The following is a 20,366-nucleotide window of genomic DNA, read 5'->3' as shown; positions in this document are numbered from 1 at the left end:
CCAAGGATGGTCTCCAGCATGGCTTGGAGGAGCTGGAATTTGGCTCCTTTGCCTCGGCTCCCAGTGGGAGCTGGGGGGTCCTGGGGTGCAGGGGGTGTGCTGGGATGCTCTGTGCCGTGGGGACTGAGAGGGATGCCTGTGCCATGGGGACTGAGATGTCTGTGCCATGGGGACTGAGAGGGATGCCTGTGCCATGGGGACTGAGATGCCTGTGCCATAGGGACTGAGGGAAGGGGATGCTCTGTGCCATGGGGACTGAGGGGGATGCCTGTGCCATGGGGACGCCTGTGCCATGAGGACTGAGGGAAGGGGATGCCTGTGCCATGGGGACTGAGGGGGATGCTCTGTGCCATGCTGCCAGGCGGGTTTCCAGCCAGAGCTGGGGGAAGCACAGCAGCCTCCAGACCATCTGTCCCTGGCACGTGGAGCAGCGGGCACAGCATGGGGACCGGGGGGCAGCAAGGGCTGGGGGCTGCCCCCTCAGGCTGCCCCCTCAGGCTGCCCTGCCCTCTGCACCCTCAGCAGGGCTGGGAGCAGCCTGGGACAGAGCAAGGTGCAATGAGATGGGCTCTGAGGTCGCTTCCATCCCAATCCAGTCTGGGATCCCATGATCCACAGTGAGGGAAGCGTGAGGGGTTCTCTGGGCCGAGTGACCTGTAAAAAGAGCTGGCGTGTGCCTTTTCCTAGCACTGCCTGCCACGCTGTCCCTTTGCTGGATTTTCTTTCTTTTTCTCGCTGAAGCAGCGTCTGTCCAGAGCCATGCCCTCACTGAGTGCTGGTTGCTAAGCAATGTTTTACAAAAAAACCCAACCGTTGCACAGCAGAGCGTTGGGTGTCTCTCCCACGAATTCTAGGGGAAAGCCTGGGTTAAAGGCAGTGATTTCTTCCTGGAAAGGGTGGTCAGATACTGGAACAGGCTACCCAGGGCAGTGGTGGAGTCACCATGCTGGAGGGGTTTTACAGATGATGACAGTGGTGATTGTTGGCTTTGGCAGTGCAGGGGGAACAGCAGGATGTGAGAATCTTGGAGGGCTTTTCCCACCTAAGCTATTCCACGGTTCTGTGCTACACCCTGTGCTGTGCATCCCTGTCCTCACCCTGCGTGCCTCCCTAAGCTCCACTAGAGATTTTAATTTATATTTCTCTTTTCCTGCCGAAGCAGGAAAAATTGACTCACTTGCCACTGATGTTCGTGCAAGCACAGTGGGATTTTTCCTGTCCTTACAGCTGAGGTGGAGGAGCACCGGCGACAAAAGGATTTCCGCAGCCTCCTTGGCAGGAGAAGGAAGGAGCTTGTGCAGAGCAGCTTCTGCAGGGGCTGGGGGCTGGGGGCTGACCCCGCTCCCTGCCCTGGCTCTGGGCAGGAGCTGCTGCCTCTGGGATGGGGACAGGGAGGGGGACAGGGGAGCCACTGCCCCATGCCATGGCTGGGAGTGCCAGGATGGCCTCCTGTCCTTCCTGCCCGCGGGGACAGGGCGTTGGTCCCCTCCCCACCTGGGGCACGGGGGTCCCCGGGGTCCCCAGTGCTTTGGTGCCTGCCCCTTGGGAAATCAAGTGGGCTCCCTGTGGCCCACCTATTAACTAATTAGATTTAATAACTAACTAATCCAGAGGCAGGGCCAGTGCCTGAGGCAATCTGCTCAGCCTGGTGGGGTCTGGCAGGGGCTCTGCCACAGCCCCCCCTGCCAGTCCCCCTTCTGCTCCACTAATGGGCATTGCCTGGGTCAGGAGCAAATTTCTTCTGGATTAGTGTCCTCTAAATCGATTAGCTGTCTCGGGCAGGGCGTTCTGTCCTAATGAAATGTGATTCCAGGCTCCAGTCGATGAAATATTGTGGTAACAAGGGTAAAGTCATCTGCAGCCTTCCTGTGGGTCGTGTCAGGGTTTGGAGAGGAATCACAGAAATGTGTGATGACTGAGGATGGAAATGACCTCCAAGATTATCAAGTCCAACCTGTGACCCATCACCATCTTGTCAACCAGCCCTGAGCACAGAGTGCCACATCCAGTCCTTCCTTGGACACCTCCAGGCGTGGGGGCTCCACCACCTCCCTGGGCAGCCCCTTCCAATGACTGGCCATTCTTTCCAGGAAGAAATTTCTCCTGATGCCCAGCCTGAACCTCTCCTGGCACTTGGAGGAGAAGCTGCAATTACTGGAGCAGTGTTCTGCTGATAGGGACCGACCTGCACGCCCCAGTGAGGGAACTGGGGGGCCGTGGGGAGCTGTGAGTAAAGCATGGCACTTCCATCCTGCCCTCAGAGGTATTTACTCACAGGTGTAAGGCTGCAGGCATTCACATGACCTGCCTGGGGCAGTGGCAGTGGGCAGTGTGCAGGTGGAGGGGAAATGCAATATTCAAAATCCTGGTTTGGGAATGGCGGTCAGGGATTGGGGTTTGAAGGTCAGGCACTCGGTGCAGTGGGACAGCTGTGCTCAGCAGGTCTGACATCTCTGAGCCAGCACTGTGCCCAAATCCCTGGCCTGACTGGGACACAGGGATTTTCAGTGCTGCTTCCTCACATTGTGTGCTCGGGCAGCCGGCTGCCCGTGGAAATGCCAGCCGGGGCGGTAATTTTCCATTTCATTGCCATGTCCCTGATGTTTTCCAGGCACTTAAGCTGTTGCCTGTGTTTGCTGTTTGGATGCATCCCTCCTCTGTGTTGGAGTGCTGAATATTTACATTTGATTTTATTCGGAGACCCTCCCTGCTCCCACCTGAGCTCCTCCTGCTCCGACGCCTGGCTCCCTGCCTGGCAAACTCTGGGCTGCAGGTTGGGACGGGCCAGGGGGTTCTGCCATGAAACAACACCAGGATGTGAACAAAAATAAGCACAGGGAAAAGTGCCAGACGTGGGAGCTGGGTGGGGAAGTGGAGAAATCCCGTTTTATTTTGTTTTGCTGCTAAGTGCACGGAACGCTCCGTGTCCAGACTGGGGATGGCATCCGGGGGATGCTGCCCTGTGCTGGGGGCAGGTGGGCTGTGCCCCTCCAGGAGCTGCAGGCAGTGATGCTCTGGGGGCTGTGGGATGTTGCCATGTTCATGCAGAGCACCAGGAAGCCCCCTGGGCACGGGTCACCAGGGGCTCTGCTCAGTGCTGGGGTTCTGCTGATCCCACGTGCTGCTGCTCTGCATGGTGATGGTCAGCCTGGAAGCTGCCTGCCAGGGTGGTGGTCCCTGGCTTCGGGCCCCTTTTCTTCCAGGGCCATCCTGGGGGTATGGAGTGGTTGCCAGGGCTGCCAGGAGGGCTCTGGCAGGCTGGTGTTTCTCTGAGCCCCACTGCTCCTTGCTGGGAGTGAGGACTCGTGTTGGGCTGTGCCTCCCTGCAGCTGCACACATCTGTCTCCCCAGGCTCTCCAGGAATGGGAAGCCTTTCCAGGGGTAGTTTACATCATTCCTGGGTTTTGTTTCCTGTGTGTTCTGGCTGCAGGCAGGGCAGGCTCTGCTGCCTGGCACCTGTGGCTGCCCACACAGGCGGTGCCCAGAGCTCCTGGTCACTCCAGGTGCCATCGCTGCCCTTTGTCCCCACCTGACATCAGCACCTCTGTCCACTCTCCCCACAGTGGTCTCTGAGTCAGGAGCTGCTGCAGCTCGTTAAAATAACCTGATTAATGCAGAGCAGGGGCAGGGCCAGACTGTGCTGGGCACAGGACAGAGCACTTCACTTTGGAGTGGTTCCTGCAGAAAGTCCTGTTTGGGCAAGGGGAGAACATCCTCCAGGGTTTCCATGTGGGACAGCTGGGAGTCTCCCAAGTCTTCCTTTCCTGGTGGGATGGAGAGGTCGTTGCTTGATGGTTCACATGCCCAGGGCTGAAGTCCCTCCAGGTGGGACCCTTGGTGAGTGGCACTTCATTAACTGTGTCAGGGACACTTCATCAACTGCATCATTAACCCATCCCCGCTGCCTGGACCAGCTTCTCTCCTGCCAGTGTCACAGCCCTGGTGACCCTGAGGGGGGAGAGGCAGAGCTGTTTGTATGAGCTGGTGTCTGCAGTGTCTCAGCCCCTGTGAGATAAAGATCTGACTCCAACAGTGCCTTTGTTGCAGTATGACTTGATGGGCGAGTGCTGAGAAAAGCTGAACAGGAAGGATGGAGAGAGGCTGAGAGACCTCTGCCTCTGTGGCAGAGCAGGCTCAGCACTGGGCTCAGGGCTCCAGAGCCTGAGGAAGTCCAGGGCTGATTCATGGCTGAGAAGTGGGGCAGAGGGGCAAAGGTTGCTGTTGACCATCAACTTCCTCAAAGCAGGGGAAAACAGGAGGGTGGCTGGAGCAGAGGGAGTTGAGGGAAGTGGTTTCTTGCCTTGGTGCTGCTGCAGCCCTGGCCCTGCTGCAGGATGTCTCACTGGACACACTGGCAGCTTGGGACCTGCTGGTCCTCCTGGCTTCATTTCCCTTGGATCTCCAGTGCCTTCCATCAGGAACCTTGGGAAGCTTTGCAGAGACGTCCTGGCCTGGCAAAGCTCCCCAGATAACTCGGAGCTTTACTGATTTGGGGGTGGCACGACGACGCGCCGGGGTGCTGGGCTGCTGGGGATAATTTTAGCTGTGCAGCCAGGCAGCCCTTCCAAGGGATAACTTTTGTTTTTCACGAAGTGCAGAACCTTTATCTCTTAAAATACCGTGGAAATAATTCATGTCTTCAGCGTGCTGCTCCGCTCTGGCGCGCTGCTGGAGCGTGGTCGGGGTGCCATTCAGCACACAGAGGGTTCTCTGTCCCCTGGCAGCGCTGCCCTACGGTGCCAGCTGAGCGTGTGCATCCAGGCAGATGGGGATGCCCCGGCTGGCAGCAGTGCCAGCGCTCCCCTGGCTGCAGGGCAGGGCTGGGGCACCCCCTGCACCTGCACTCCTGGGGCGTCTTGGACAGAGCTTCAGGTTATTTTGTGTTCTGGCGCATCTGAGCAGTTTTGGGTTTTTTTTGCTTGAAGCGTGGCGTGTAGGGAATGTGTGCTTGTAAACTTCCCGTGGTGGAAATGAAGGGCTGGGATTTGGCCTCCCTGGGTGTGCTGCTGAGACAAGGCTCAGCTGGAGGCTGTGTGTGTGGAAAATGGGGTCTGGGGGGCTGTGGGGCCACTCAGGGATGCTCTCCCTGCCTTGGGGGTCCTGCCTGGGGTGACTGCAGGGACTGTGCCTGTGGCCCTGGTCCTTGGGGTCACCTTGCTGTCTTTGGCACCCTCTGACCTCCATCTGTGGCGTGTGCCAAGCCTCTCCACGGGCTGTTGTGCAGAACGTGATGGCAGAAGCTGTGCTGGAGGTGGGGTGGGCTCTGCCCATCTGCTTTTATATATTTGCTCATGATGATTCAGAGGGGGAACCTGCCAGCAGCTGCCATCCCATCCTAAATCACTGATTAACTCCAACCACCTGGTGGAGAGGTTGTTTAATAAACAAATCAGTGCTAATTCTGCATGGGGGTGACTCTGGGACCGGGCCAGGCCCAGAGGACCGCGGTGGCTCACGGGAGCAGGGCTTTGCTGACCTTGCTGGGAAGCGCAGAGAGGGGATTTGAACCTTGCGGAGCAAACGAAGCGTTCCGTGCTGCTGGTGCTGACCCCAGCGCTGCGAGGGCTGGGGCCGGGCGGGTGAAGCTCCAGACTGGCAGCTGCACATGCAGCTTTCAGGCACGAGGTTCTTGTTGCCGGATTCCTGCACGAACTGCGGGGCCAGGCTGGACAGATGCAGAGCGCTCCGAGCATCCGCGGGCAGGGCCATTCCCAGCTCTGACCTTGCCCAAAGGCCCTCCCTGGGTAGCCCTGAGCTGCAGGAGTGTTGTGTGAGCCCAGAAATGCTGTGCTGCAGCCCTGGCTGGCTGTGGGGACAGACACCACATTGCTGCTTTCTGAGCACCCTTGGAAAGGCAGGCTGTAATCCGGCTGCTGATTAGAGTGGCTGTTCCCTGGATTACCCGTCCCGGCTGGCCCCTGCGTGCCTGGGGAGCTGTGGAGGTGCTGTGTCCTGTTCCCTGCAGCCAAATGAGGGCTGGAAGTGGTGGTCTGCCCTGCTTGGGGCAAGGGGCAGCTGGTGAGACTGGCATTGTCCTCCTGTCCCTCTGCAGGGGCTTGCAGGGGACAGACAGCCCGAGCCTGCTGTTCCTGCTGCTCTTTGCTGTGGGGGAAGGAAGGGGCAGGAGTCTCAGTTCCTGTTGTCCACTTGAACAGTAAATACAGGCTATTAAGCAGTTTTCTTTGCAGGAAGTGTAGAAATCCTGCTCCGTGTGAGCACAGCCTCTGGCAGAGCCCAGAGCCCCGAGCAGCAGCATCCTCTGCTCCCCCTCTGTAGCAGCATTAACCCTTCATGGCCAGACTCAGGCCACCCATCCTGCTGCTTCTGCCCCTGTCCTGGGTCCAGCTGAGCCAGAGCTTTCTGCCCTTTCCAGCTTATGCAGCAGACTGGCTGCAGAGTCAGCTCTGGGGAGAGCCCCCAGCTCTGAGCCAGCAGGTTCACTTTTCCCTGGCTGACCTGATCTTTCCAGCATGGGACCAGGCAGCAGGACCAGGCAGGGGGGGACATTTGTCTTCCTGACATCTCAGTTTGATGTGTTGTGGTTCCCTCAGTGTCCTAGCTGTCGTTTCTGGGGTGCTGACTGCAGACCTGGGGTCACCCCATAGTGCCCAGGCTGCTGCACTCATGGAGGAGGGGTGGGAAATCATGACACAATCCTTCTACAAATGGCCTTTTTCAGCAGTTCCAAATTCCTTTGGAAGAGGCTTTTTATGTAAGAAGCAACCACTTCAGCCTCCTTGTAGTAACAGCAACCACTTCCCAGAAAGACTGAACTCTCAGTAGCTGAGGAGGAGGAGGGGGACACGAAGCACGGGGTGCTGCCTGGCTGCTGATCCCCTGCAGGATTCCTGGGGCTGCACAAGGTCCCTTAAGGCAGGTTTGGAGCCCTGGAGCTGGAGATGTGTGGCTGGGATGGAATTCAGCCAGCAGTTGCCCGGCTCCCTGGCTGCAGAGGGAGGAGGAAAGTGGGGTGACCCCTGGGCTGGTGTGAGGGAGCAGGGACAGCCAGAGGGGTTATCTGAGGCTGCTTCCAGGAAAGGCTGCTGCCCTCTGACCTGCTGGGAGCTGTCCCTGTTCCTGCTCTTCCTGAGGAGGGTGTCGAGGATGCAGTGGATGGGGAGGATGCGTCACTTTTAACAGGGCATTTTGTTTAGATCCTTGGTGGCTGGAGCTGTGCAGGTGGACTTGTGTGTGCCAGTGTTCTGTCAAGGGGACTTTCCTGAAGGGATTGTCCCATCCTCACCAGCCCAGGTGGGAAAAGGGAGCCGTGAGGGGTGATGGTGATGATGAGACCTGCAACCTGAGCTGGTTGTGTTGCTGAGGCAGAAGGATTTTTCAGGCTTTTTGTGGTGGCTTTCCCTGATGCTGCGGTTGACTGGTCAAGCCAGCAGAGAACTTGGAAGGAAAACTTGCCAGCCCCTGGTGCAGCCCTGCTGTGAGTCATGTGCAGTGTCTGGGTGGTTTTGCTCCTGCGTGAGAGGAAGCAGCAGCAGATTCTCTTGAGCTTTTGCAGGACTTTGGGTTTGCTTGTTCACAGCCCTGGGGAGGAAGAACCCACAGGAGCTGAGGCTTGTCAAGGGGCTGCCCTGTTCTCCCTGAGCCTTCCTGCTTCCACTGCAGGGGTGTTGTCCCAAAACACAGCTGAGGGGTTCCAGGAAGAGGGGATGCTGGGGCATGGGTGGCCTGGCTGTGGCCTGGGGAGGACAATGGGGCCCCACAGGGTGGGCATGGGTGCCCTTCTCTCCTTTTCTGGCCAATCCTGCTGCTAATTTTATCCTTTATCACTGTCACTGCAGGAGTTATCTCCCTCTCCCCCTGCCTCTCCCTTGCCTATTTATAAGCACCGTGGGCCATTGCTGTCAGTGCTGCTGGCTCCAAAGGCTTCTTGGCTTTGCTCTGGCTCCTGCCTGGTCCCAGAGCCCTGACCTGCTCCTCACCCTCAGGTGGAGGAGAGGGTGGCCCTGGAGGGGGTGGCCCTGGAGGGGGTGGCCCTGGAGAGAGTGACCCTGCCCAGACTGGGGGGCTCACTTTCCCAGGTGTTCATCCTTGTGCTGCAGCAGCCTCCAGCTCTGGGGTCCTGCCAGTGCTGGGCACGAGGGATGTCACATCAGGCCTGGTTCAGGTGGGGACGTGGCACATGGGATGTGGCCAAGGGCTTGAGGGGCTGGGGCCAGCAGGGGCTGGGGGAGAGGAAATGGCTCCTTAGATCATTAATGTCATCTTCGTGGTTATTCCAGGGCAGGCAGGAGGGACTGGGGGAGAGTCCCTGAGCCCTGGGGCTGCTCCAGCAAGCTCTGGTGAGGGAAGGAGGCTGCTCTGCTGCTGACACCAGCACGGGCACGTGGAAGGGAGCAGGGGGAGCTGCACGGGGCTGTCCCAGTGCCCTTTGCTCAGCCTTGTGCTGAGCTGGAACAAACCCTCCCACCCTTCTGAGTCCCTCTTCTCAATCCTGCCCTGGAGCACTGGGGAAGTTTCCCCAAAAAACATGTGTATTGCTTCTGTAGGTGCCAGTGGAGACTCCTGGCAGCTCCAGGCACAGGAAGGGTGTAAAAGGCATGCTTGTTCCATCCTCCAGGGAGCAAAGTGCAAATCCTGTTATGTGTGAACCTTCTCCTTAAAGAAGCCCCCTCTGTACTTTTCCACTGGAAAGCTCGCAGGGATTTGCCTCTCCCTGCCTGCCTTGGCTGGGTGATTTCCTGCTGCCTTAGGAAGCAGTTGTGTGGAGGCAGCCGGGACTGAACTGGGCAGGATTAACCCCAGGGCTGTCAGCAGCAATACTGGGAAAACAGCTTTAATGCTTGGACAAAGTTGCCAGCTCCCTTATCCCATGGGGAAAGCAAAACACTTGGGCTGTGCTGTGGTTATCTCTTGGCTGTTGGTGTCTGAGAGGAGGAAACGGCCTTTGCGTGCACACACATTTTCCACCAACGCTGGGAAAGGGAAAAACCCATGGAATTTTGGGCTTTGAGTGAAGAAATGCAGGGGCAGTGAACACTGAGTTCCTCACACCAGCGGTGCTGCAGCCACACGGTGCCTTTGGTGGCCTCACGGTGCCCAGGACTGTCCGTGTGTGTCAGGTTAACAGGGCTGGCCTGAAAAGCCAATCCTGGATCCACTCAGGTCACTGTGAGTAAGAACTTAATAGGATGCAGATCTCAGAGAGAATCTGCAGCTCGGGAAGCAGTAAAGCTCTGTGCTGCTGCCTTCCTCTGCAGCCAGCAGCATGGCAGAGCTGCCATTTCCTGGAGGGCAGTGGCACCGTGTGTCACCATTTGCTGCTGCCCCATGGCTCTGGCTCTGAGCTCTGGGGTGGCTCTTTTGCTATTTTGAGGTGTCATCTCCTGTAGGGTATTTTGGGGGTGCTGACAGGGACCCCACAGGGCTGTCCCTGGGGTGGGTGCAGAAGGGCAGCGCTCTGGGGCTTCCCTGGTGGCAGGGGTCCCTCTGTGGGTATTTCCTGGCTGGGATGATGTGTCTGCCTGCATCCTGCTGTTGGGGCACTTTCCCATTTGTAATGTCCCTGTTTCCCCTGCTCCTGCTCCCACAGACCTGTCGGCCGCCAAGCGCAAGTTCGCAGATTCCCTCAACGAGTTCAAATTCCGCTGCATCGGTGACGCTGAGACCGACGATGAGATCTGCATAGGTGAGTCCTGGAGCTCCTGGAGCCACAGCCCCGAGCAGGCACGGCACAGACACACACCAGGACACCAAGGGAATTTGTCTGGGTGCTCCCTGGAAACTGCTTATTCCTCCTGGTTCAACAGCAGCACAGCCTCCCCCAGGGAATGACCTATTCCTTCTTGGCCTAAATCTGTCCCTGCCAGAGAGGAAAGGGAGAAGATTGCCTGTGTCTGAAACCTCCTCAGTTAGCTGGATGTTTTGCACTGGAGAGGAGCATGGAGGTGGTTGTGGCTGGATACACTGCAAGGGGCTGTGCTCTGAAGCAGAGGAGCAGCGGTGTCACACAGGATCCTGTGCTTGGGGGAATCAGCAGCGCCCAGCCTGGCAAGGCTCTCTGAGCTAAGCCTGCCTCTGCCACAGAGCTTCTCCTGGCACAGGGCAGTGGCTTCAGCCTCTTCCCTCTCTCCTCCTGCTCCTGCCCCAGCTGAACTTTTACAGCTTATTGTGCACATCGTCTGGAGCCAGGAGAGCAAAGAAGCTTTAGCCCTGATTTAACTTTGCTTGTTTATTTGTGCCCAGTCTCTCAGCAGAAATAGCTCCAGGTCTCCCTGGTGCCGTGCCCGTGCTGGGGAGCTGCCCCTCGTGTGCTGGGCATGGCTGGAGGCCAGTGCTGTGCTGTGGGGCTGGTTGGTGACTGACTGTTGGGCAGGGCAGGTTTGAGCTGAGGATGTTGCTGTCTGGAGGAGGAAGCCTGGTCCTGGGGATGCTCTGCTGCCAGCTGTAGGCAGCAGGAACCTTTCTAGGGAGAGAGCAAAGATAATAAAAACCCCAACCTCCCCATCCAAGACACAGACAGACAAAACCCTTCTGTGCAGTTTCTTTCTCTAAAAACTGAGTGTTAAATGTTGACTGTGTCCCTTCCAGCCAAGTCTCTGCAGGAGTTTGCCACGGTGCTGCGGAACCTGGAAGACGAGCGGATGCGCATGGTACGGTCCCAGCTGTCCTGGGAGCAGGGGGTGGTGGCACCTGGGACACCCTGGTGACAGTGACTGCTTGCCCCAGTGCTCCTTCCCTCGCCTGGCGTGGAGCTGCAGGGGAGGGCAGAGGAAGGAGAGGGTGGCTTGGCAGGGAAACACTGGGAAAGCATCAGGAATGGAGTCTTGCTGTTGGAGAGTGGCCGGTGCTGGTGCTGGGGGGGTCACAGGTGGGCAGAGACAGAGGAGTGGAGCCTGGGCGTGTCTGGGGGCTGTGGGAGGGTTTCCATGGAAAAGGCTGTGGAGCAGCACAGGTGAGCCATGCCTGTCTTTGCCCCCAGATCGAGAACGCCAGCGAGGTGCTGATCACGCCGCTGGAGAAGTTCCGCAAGGAGCAGATTGGGGCTGCCAAGGTAACCCAGCCAGTGCCCCCCGGAGCTGGCCAGGAGCTGGCACACTGCAGGATGGGCTCGGGCATGGCAGGAGGCAGTGTGCTGCTCTGGGATGGACACGGGGCCATCCAGCTCCCAGGAAGTGCCTCAGTGTTCCGAGTTCACCCACAGCCAAACAACGTGCCAAGGGCAAAAAACTGCATGCCAGCCAAAGTGAACTTATTTTCCTTACTCCAAGGAAGAATTAGGATTTTCTTGGAGGGGCTCACATTGTCCTGAGTCCCCCAGCCTGCACTCCCCACCCCAAGGCATCGCTGGAGGCTGCACGGGAACTCGGACACTTCTGGCAGGACGGGGAAGCGCCGGTTTGGCTGAGGGCGGCTGTGAGACAGCCTGGCCCCCCCCTCTTTCTTTCCTGCCTTTGTTCTGAAATGAAAACCACTGTCTGTGGCTCCCCTGTTGTTATAACAACCTGCTGCTGCCTGCAAGCAGCTCATGCCAGCGCCCGGGGCTGTGTTCGCATGGCAGCGGTGCCCAGCCCGGCCCCTGCAGCTGGAGACAAAACAGAGAGGAGTCCTGCAGAATGCACCTGCTTACTGCAGCTTTGGCATGGATTGTCTCCTGGCATCTTGGGCTGGCCAGGCTGGCACTGGGGTGCAAAGGAAAGTGAAGTTGGTGTCCTTAATGCTGCTGCCACAAACAGCCCAGGTGCTGTGTCGTTGTCCCTGACTCACAGAGGAGAAGCTCTTGCAAGGGGTGCCAGGGTGGGATGTGGAATTGTGACCACGTTCTGCTTAGAAAGCACTTTCCTTGCTCTGTTGCTTTTGGACCTGGGTCTGGATGTTTTACCAAGCACTGGGCCCCAGGAACAGAGGAGGGGTTCCCTGAAGCCTTGGGTTTTGGCAGCATAAGCTGCTTTCCTGTAGCTGCTGATGCTGGCAGATAAAAGCAGCCTCACCTGCTTCCAGCTGCTGCCCCCAGGTCCTGTCTCATGGTGGCTCCCACTTGGGACTGCCATCCTGCCCAGTGCCACAGGGACGCTGTCACAGCTGCTCTGGGACCGTTGTGTTCAGTGTCACACTTTTTGTCCTGTTTTGTAGGATGCCAAAAAGAAATATGACAAGGAGACTGAGAAATACTGTGGTGTCCTAGAAAAGCACTTGAACTTGTCTTCCAAGAAGAAAGAATCCCAGCTTCAGGAGGTCAGAGCAGCCTCTGAGTTTCCATGTCTGGCTGTGACTGGGGAGAGCTTTTTGAATGTCTCACACAGCGTATAACAATGGTTCTCCTGGCTGTAAACTCATTATTTCCCTCATTCTGGCTGCGGGTGCTGGGTTTTCCCCTTTTCCTGTAATGAAGGGATATGGAGCTTTCTTGGTGAGTAAATCAGAGAGATCCCAAAATGGATAGCAATCAAAAAGGAGAGAGGGTTTATAATTAAAGAGTGTAACAGAAAGGAACTGGTTCTGCTGCAGTTTCCCATGTGCTAGCACAAATCATGGATGTCTGGTCTCCTTCTCTGCAAGTGGCTGCTCTGCTTTGTGCTCCAGGGAAGGAGGGAGCAGTCTTAGTGCCTTAAACTCTTTAAGCACCATCAGTGATTCAGGATGTGGTTAGCTGTGGTGACAAGTGCTCCTACTGGATGAGTATGCTGAGTTTTCAATCACTTCTTTTAAGTCTGGAATTCCTTGTGCTGGCCCAGAGCTGGGTTGGTCCTGCAGGATGTGTGTCCTTGCCCTTGGGCATGGTGCTGGTGTGCTGCTGATCCCTTACTGGGAGCACTGGTGGGCATGGGGCTCCTGTACCCAGGTGGTGGGACTGTGCCCAGCAGAGCTGGGGACTTTAGAGCAGAAATACCAGGGGCACAGGTGATCATCTCCCAGCAAATCTGGGCTGAGGAGGGCTCAGAATCTGGGCAGATTTGCCTGTAAGCCAGCCTCGTCCTTGAGGTTTGTAAATAACTTCCCATGTGGAAGCACCCACATGGGAATGGTGGCTTTGAAATGACCCTCTGAGCCTTGGTTTAGTTCGTGTTTGAGGTAATGATATGGGGCATGGAAGGAATTCTGGCTGGGGAGGGAAGGATCCACTCGTGGCTGTCAGAGCTGTGATCCTGTGCCCTGGACAGAGCACGGCCCTGTGGGGCTGCCTGGAGATGCCATAGGGGCTGCAGGTGGGATGCAGTGTGGGATGCAGTGTGGGATGGTGTGTGGGATGCAGTTTGGGATGCAGTTCAGGATTCAGTTGGGGATGTGTTTGGGATTCAGTTTGGGATTTAGTTTGGGATGTGTGCGGGATTCAGTTCGGGATGCAGTTTGGGATTCATCTGGGAATATGTGGGATTCTGTTTGGGATTCTGTTCAGGATTTAGTTTGGGATGTGTGCGGGATCGGTGTGGGATTCAGTTTGGGATGTGTGTGGGATTCAGTTTGGGATGCAGTTTGGGATTCTGCTGGGGACGTGTGTGGGATGCAGTTCGGGATGCAGTTCGGGATTCTGCTGGGGATGTGTGCAGGATCAGTTCGGGATGCAGTTCGGGATGCAGTTCGGGATTCATCTGGGGATGTGTGCAGGATGCAGTTCGGGATGTGTGCAGGATCAGTTCGGGATGCAGTTCGGGATGCAGTTCGGGATGCAGCTGGGGATGTGTGCAGGATGCATGCGGGATGCCGGCGCTGTGCAGGTGCGGTGCAGCAGGCTGCCTGCTGGTGCCATCTGGTGGCATCTCCCACCCGGGCCGTGCTCGGAAGGCAGGAGGAGCCCGCTGGAGCAGCTCCCAGTTCAGGGGCTGGTTCCTGTTCCCCCGTGCCACTGGGAAGTGTACGTGGTTTGTGTGGCTCAGACTCCCCCGAGGGAGGGGTTACCTTAGAAAGAGGATTTAGTGAGGAGTTGTGAAAGGTGGATGTGGAATCCCTGGCGAGGGGGAGTGCTTTCCAGAAAAGGGAGAGTTGCCTTTTCTTGTCAAGTTCACAGATTTCCATTTTTCTCGCCTCTACTGCATGTTTTCTACCCAGCTGTTGGGGAGGTGAGAACATGAGTCACCACACCCGTTTTCCTCAGCTGAAGGAAGAGCTTGCTCATGTGGATCAGGTTTATGTTTATTGCTGTGCCACCTGTCCAGCTGGGACTGGGGGCTGGAGCTGGGTTTGCTGTGCTTGGGGGTGCTCCCATCAGAGCCAGGTATGCTCTGGTCGTTCCTGAGCTCTGTTTCCTCTCCCACCCCTCTGCAGGCAGACAGCCAGGTGGACCTGGTTCGGCAGCACTTCTACGAGGTCTCCCTGGAATATGTCTTCAAGGTGCAGGAGGTCCAGGAGAGGAAGATGTTTGAGTTTGTGGAACCTGTAAGTGAGCTCTCAGTCCGGCTCAGCCTGCACCAAACTGGGGGGGTGTGGTGAAACGGGGTCATGGGGAGCCCTGGCAGTGCAGGGCCAGCCTCACCCCACAGCCCCTCTCACAGAGGGCCCACCAGGGAGCCCCTCCACCCTGGGGGGCTGCAGGGCCCCCTCCCCTCAGCACTGGTGCCTCTGAGTCTCCACTGACCATCTCCACTTGCTTTTTCCCAATGCAGCTGCTGGCCTTTCTGCAGGGTCTGTTCACATTCTACCACCACGGCTACGAGCTTGCAAAGGACTTCAGTGACTTCAAGACAGAGCTGACAATCAGCATCCAGAATGTGAGTGTGCCCAGGGTGTCCCTGTGCCCAGGCTGTCCCTGTTCCTGGGCTGTCTCCGTGCCCAGGGTGTCCCTGTGCCCATTACTGTCAGTGTCTCCAGAGCCACCTCACCTTCTGGTGTATTTTAATCACAGAATTCCAGAGTGGTTCGGGTTGGAAGGGACCTAAAAGTCATCTCATTCCCATTCCCTGCTATGGCAGGGACACCTTCCACTGTCCCAGGTGCTCCCAGCCCTGTCCAATCTGGCCTTGGGCACTGCCAGGGATCCAGGGGCAGCCACAGCTGCTCTGGGCACCCTGTGCCAGGGCCTGCCCACCCTCACAGGGAAGAATTTTTTCCTAATATCCCATCCAAATCTCTCCTCTTTTAGTTTAAATCCATTTCCCTTGTCCTATCACTATCAACCATGTCAAAAATCGCTCTCCCTCTTTTTGTAATCCCCCTTAAAGTTCTGGAAGGCCTTGCCAATTCTTGTAATATTTTTGCTTTAGCTTAAATCCAGGCCCAGGAAGCAAACCTGCCCTGTGGCTGCCCCTGGGCTCCCCAGCCCCATTTCCCACAGGGCTGTAGGGACCCAGCCCCACCCCATGTGTGCAGAGCCAGGCACAGGTCCCTGCACTGGAGAAGACATTCCTGTTTTCATTTGCAGACAAGAAACCGCTTTGAAGGAACGAGGTCAGAGGTTGAAGCTTTGATGAAGAAGATGAAGGAGAATCCCCACGAGCACAAAAACATCAGCCCTTACACGATGGAGGGCTATCTCTACGTGCAGGAGAAGCGTAGGTGTCGGGCTGGGGAGCGTGGGGGTGGCAGCCTGGGGAAGGGGTTTGCCAGGACAGGGGCACAAAGGCTGATTCAGCAGATTCAGATTCAGTCAGAGTCCCTGGAAGGCAGGGATTGGCCCAGTGAGTGGGGTGCTCAGTGGGAATGTGGCAGCCAGGGAGAATCCCTGCCAGTGCCTCAGAGGAGTCTGTTAGGTACAGCAGCCTGGCATGTGAAATGATGGTTAAACATAGCGGGTTCTAATGGGAGAGCTGAAACTGTTCTGGGCATGAAGCCTGTGTTTGCTCTGCAGGTCACTTTGGGACCTCCTGGGTGAAGCATTACTGCACCTACCAGAGGGAATCGAAGCGCATCACGATGGTGCCCTTCGACCAGAAGTCAGGAGGAAAAGGGGTGAGTGCTGGCTGGGAGCAGGGGGAAAAGGGGTGACTGAGTTCTGGGAGAAGGGGGAAAAGGGGTGACTGAGTGCTGGGAGCAGGAGGAAAAGGGGTGACTGAGTGCTGGCAGCAGGGGGAAAAGGGGTGAGTGAGTTCTGGGAGCAGAACTGTGTCCTGCCAGGGAGCACATGGCACTGCTGGCTGCAGGCTCTCTTGGGGCTCAAACTGTGTCACCTTTTTGGCAAGGTGACACAAAGGCAGTGAAGTGGGTCACATTGATTCCAGGCTGAGTGGCTGCCACACGGGGAATGAACTTAGCACCTGGTTTGAGAAACAAAAGACAGGAACCCCCCAGAGCCCACAGATCTTTGCTAGCCATGTGCACCCACCACGCTCCAGCTCCATGGGTTGTCCTGCTCCCCAGTCCCTCATTCCTGCTCCAAGGCACAGACAAGAGAACCTGTTCATTATTTTGCCCCTTCTCCAAAGCCTGTGACTTGTTCAAGGCCAGGTTGGATGGGGCTTGGAGCAGCCTGGTTGAGTGGAAGTGTCCTTGCCCATGGCAGAGAGAGGAACAAGATGAGCTCTAAGTGCCCTTTCTACCCCAACCATTCAGTGAGTCTCTGATGATTCTGTGACTTGGCCAATGAAGTCGTTTTGTTTTGGACAGAGCCACAGCAGAGCCTGGAGCTCCCCTTGGCCCCGAGGGGGTGTGAAGAGCAGGGGGAGCAGTGGGTGTGGGGTGTGGGGAGCCAGCACAGGCTGTGTCCCAGTGCTCCCAGGGCTGTATCCAGGGCTGGCTTTGCTGCTCTGTACAGCAGGAACAATAGACCCATCCACAGCGTTCCCAGCTGGGACAGTTTGCAAACACAATCCCCTTGCTGGGGAGTGCCTGGGGCAGCTGGACAGGCTCCCACACTGCTTCCTGCTGGCATGAGGAGCCAGCTGTGGGCAGGGAAGCTTCTAAAATTAATTTCCTCTTGCCTTGGAGCATCTTCATTATGGCTCAGCATTAACATATCCCAGCCCTGTAATCATCAGTGGCTGTACTGTGTTTTGTCTGGTCCCTTCCCATTTCAGGGCTCTCCCAGCACCCTGGGCTGTGGGAGCTGCTGGCAGCAGCCTGAGCCCCTCTCCAGGGCCAGGCTGGAGCCCCTCTCCAGGGCCAGGCTGGAGCCCCTCTCCAGGGCTGTGCTGGCACTTGTGGCTTGCACCACCCTGGCAAGAAATGCTTCCTGTGCTGGGGCAGCTCTGGCTCCAGGGTCTGTCAGTGGTGACCACCATGGACATCTGGGCATGGAGCAGCCCAGGGCCTTGGGGCTGCACTGCTGGGAATTCTGGGGTCTGCCTGGAGCAGGTGCTGAGGTGCTGCATGAGGAGACCCATCACTCCTGGGTCACAGGGGGTGCCAGCCCCTCGTGACCTTGGGCTGTGGCCAGAGCTGGGTGTTGGTGGGTTTGGAGCAGGGGCATTCCCTGAATTCTGGACAGGGAGCTGGGCAGAGTGGGAGCAGCCTTGTCTGGGGAGACAGGGGGAGCAGCCTTGTCTGCCAGGCTGGGGGGCACCAGGGGCACTGCCAGACCTGGGGAGAAGCCCTGCAGGAGCTCTTCTGTCTTCCTGGTCCGTGCTGAGTCCCTTTGTCTGGGACTGGAGAGTTCTTGGTGGGTTAGAAACCATGGAAGCACAGAGAACAGCCAGGTTAGGGCTGGTTTTGGGGCAGGTTCAGAGTCCCAGCAGAAGAGCATCTACAGCAGTGCCTGCAACATGGGCAACCAGCAGGAGGGGCTGGGAGGCACCGTGCAGCAGGAAAAACTGCTGCCATCGTGGGGGCACGGTGGGATGGGGAGGACTGAGTGTCAGGGAGTGTTCTGGCTGCCAGGAGCTGAATGGTGCTGGCAGTGGGGAGGAGTTTATGGGTAAGAACCAGGGAGTCACCCTCCCTGGGGGGTTTTAATGGACGTGTAGTTGTGGCTCGTGAGGACATGGATCAGTGGTGGGCTTGGCTGTTCTGGGCAACTTTCAGACTCTGTGATCTTTGAGGTCTTTTCCAATCTAAGTGATTCTAAATATGTTTCCTGGAAAAATGGTGATGTCAGGGAACAGGGTGGTCAGCCAAGGTGTCATCAGGAAGAGCACAGAGAGCCCAGAAAAGTGTCTGTCTCCAGGAACTCCTTCAGAATTCATTTTCTCTTAAGTCATCAGTGGAATTTCACAGTTGCAGAGGTGTCTGTGCTGGCAGGGGCTGAGGCAGGATTCCCTCCAGCAGAGGACAGCAGTGCTCACAGATCCTGCTGGATCGCTGCTCAGCCCTCTGGAAATCCAGTACAGCTTGGATGCAGAGAGGCATTCTCTGGGTGGGAGAATGGTTTTGTCATTGCTTTGTTATATAATAAACATTTTAAGACGTGTTTGCTCCTGTTAGGAGTCCTCGTGTGCACAGTGCTGCCAAAAATGCAGCGTGGAGTGCAAACTGCCAGCAGGTCTAGGGAGTGCTGTTCAGCAATGGAAAATAAAGCTGATTTTGCCCAAAAGCTGTGGTCCAGCAGTACCTGCCCAGATGAAGAATGGGTTGTGTGGTGCTTTATGCACAGATTGAATTGTGGGCATCCTGAAGGGAAGGCTCCTCATGAAAAGTTTTGGACTAAATAAGGGTAAAAAAGACAATTCCTCCTGTTAGGGATAAAACCAGATGCTTTTAGCAGGTGATGTTGCCAGATTCCCCCAGGTTTGAACCTGCTCATTGACAGCCATGCGTGCTGGGGACAGGCCTGTGGCTGTTGGTTGTTCTCAGCCTCAGCTGTGATTTTGTCTCTTCTCAGGGCGAGGATGAAGCTGTCACCCTGAAATCCTGTACACGGCGGAAAACAGACACCATTGAGAAGAGGTTCTGCTTTGATGTGGAGGCTGTGGATCGGTGAGTGCTGCCAGGAAGCTCCTGGGGCTGTGCTGGCTGTGTGGAGGGAAGGGCTGTGCTCCTGCTCTTGGCTGTGGGACAGTTCCTGTGCAGTTCCCGTGTTTCTCTCCATCAGTCACACCCTCTGTGAGTGGAAAGCATTAGTCCATGGAATCACACCTTTTCCAGGCAGGTGCTCTCCGTGTATTGAGTCAGTGCTTTGGTTTACAAGTCTCTGTGACTCAGGTCTCTCTGACTTTAAGGGTGTTTTGGCACTTCTGCAGCCTCTGGCCACAGAAGGTGAGCAGTTGCCAGCCTGCAAAAGGTGCTCTGTGGCTGTTCTGGCAGGGATGTGCTGCCTCTTCCCAGCACTGGGTATGTGCTGGAATAGTGTCAGCTTTGCTGCTGGACTGGCTGTTGCTGGTTCATCATGGATGGGTGATAATGGACTCTGGCTCGTGCCTCCAGGCACTTTCACTCCTTTTTCCTGAAGAAGGAAAACCCTTCTGCTGACTTATCGCCCAGCAGCTGGAGCAGAGGTATGTGTGGATTCAATCTCTGGCGCCCAGAAGTGAGAGCTGTTACCCTATCAGCTAGCATCATGCATGGCTTACACATATAAACAGGAAAGCCAGGCTGGTGTTGCTATTCCAAGAGGAATTAGTCACTGCTTGGGTCTCCCTCGCTGCAGAAGTTCACATGGTTCACAGAAGCCTGCTCCAAAGGCACTCAGTGTGTTCTCCCAGTTGTGTGCCTGTCCTCCCATCTGCAGGAATTCCCTGGAGGTCTCAGAAAAACCCGAGTTCATTAAAATGTGGGTGCTGAATAATGCTGGAATAACCCTGGTGCCTCTCCCTGTCCAGCCTGTGCTTGGGACAGCATTTTGGTGCCAGCCCGTGGCAGGGAGGGGTTGGGGTGATGGAGGCTCTGCCTGTGTTGGCTGAGGGAGGAGATAACCTGGGGCTGCCTCCCACTCTCTGGAGCTGTGCTTTTCTCCAGAAAGTTGCAATATTTCTGCTGACACAGGAATTTTTTTTTTTTTGCTGTGCCCTGGGGATATTTCTTTTTAATGTGAAAATCAAACTAAAAAGTGGGAGAGGGAGAATGGAGCTACAATAATTTTTGTTCAGCGTGTTCAGAGGCAGCTGAAGCTTCTCTTGATGTTTGGAGCCTGCCAGGCATGGGATCAGGAGCTGCTCCAGAAATCTGCGTGCTCCATGTAATTAATGGTAGTGGAGTAGCACAGGAAGGGGAAACCTGAGGAATTTCTCCTTTCATGTACACATTTCTGCTGCAGGGATTTGCCTGAGAGAGCAGGAGAGCAGGACACCTGAAGGAAAAGGCTGTTTTTTCCCAATATACAGGCAGCTCTGCATTCTCTTGGTATCAGAATTTGTCATTAGATGTCTAAAATATTGGATAAACTTAAGAGGAAGAGGAAGCAACAAGTTTTGCCACGGCTGAAGGAGGCTGTGGTGTGCCCAGCCTGTCTCCCTGTTCCTGGGGTAGGTCCCACTGTAGCTGGAGATCACCTCCACCTTGCCAGCTCCGGGGCTTGGGCTGTCCTACAGCTCTCAGACAGCCTGGAGGTGGCAGCCTCGGCCGTGCTTCAGACACTGCACACAAACAGGGCTTTTGTCAGCCTTGCATTT

The 20,366-nt window shown here is 56.5% G+C and overlaps 1 protein-coding gene across 6 annotated transcripts in view; it reads left to right on the top strand.

Moving 5' to 3' along the window:
* ARHGAP26 (Rho GTPase activating protein 26) overlaps positions 1 to 20,366 on the top strand; it is a 103,028-nt gene that overhangs the window by 9,656 nt on the left and 73,006 nt on the right. For all 6 annotated transcript variants that reach the window (XR_005952128.1, XM_041397608.1, XM_041397606.1 and 3 more), the window contains exons 2-10: positions 9,548 to 9,643; positions 10,546 to 10,607; positions 10,937 to 11,008; positions 12,088 to 12,189; positions 14,218 to 14,328; positions 14,556 to 14,660; positions 15,311 to 15,440; positions 15,737 to 15,837; positions 18,641 to 18,735. Coding sequence is in view for 5 of the 6 variants with exons in the window: in XM_041397608.1 (XP_041253542.1) it covers positions 9,548 to 9,643; positions 10,546 to 10,607; positions 10,937 to 11,008; positions 12,088 to 12,189; positions 14,218 to 14,328; positions 14,556 to 14,660; positions 15,311 to 15,440; positions 15,737 to 15,837; positions 18,641 to 18,735 (874 nt within the window). In the remaining variant the exon portion in view is untranslated. The remainder of the gene's footprint in view (positions 1 to 9,547; positions 9,644 to 10,545; positions 10,608 to 10,936; positions 11,009 to 12,087; positions 12,190 to 14,217; positions 14,329 to 14,555; positions 14,661 to 15,310; positions 15,441 to 15,736; positions 15,838 to 18,640; positions 18,736 to 20,366) is intronic.

This window comes from Onychostruthus taczanowskii, unplaced genomic scaffold (genome assembly GCF_017590055.1).
Source record: "Onychostruthus taczanowskii isolate IOZ18803 unplaced genomic scaffold, ASM1759005v1 scaffold14, whole genome shotgun sequence".
Taxonomy (NCBI): Eukaryota; Metazoa; Chordata; class Aves; order Passeriformes; family Passeridae; genus Onychostruthus; species Onychostruthus taczanowskii.
Note: the sequence above shows the minus strand (reverse complement) of the source record. Positions and strands in the feature narration are given on the sequence as shown.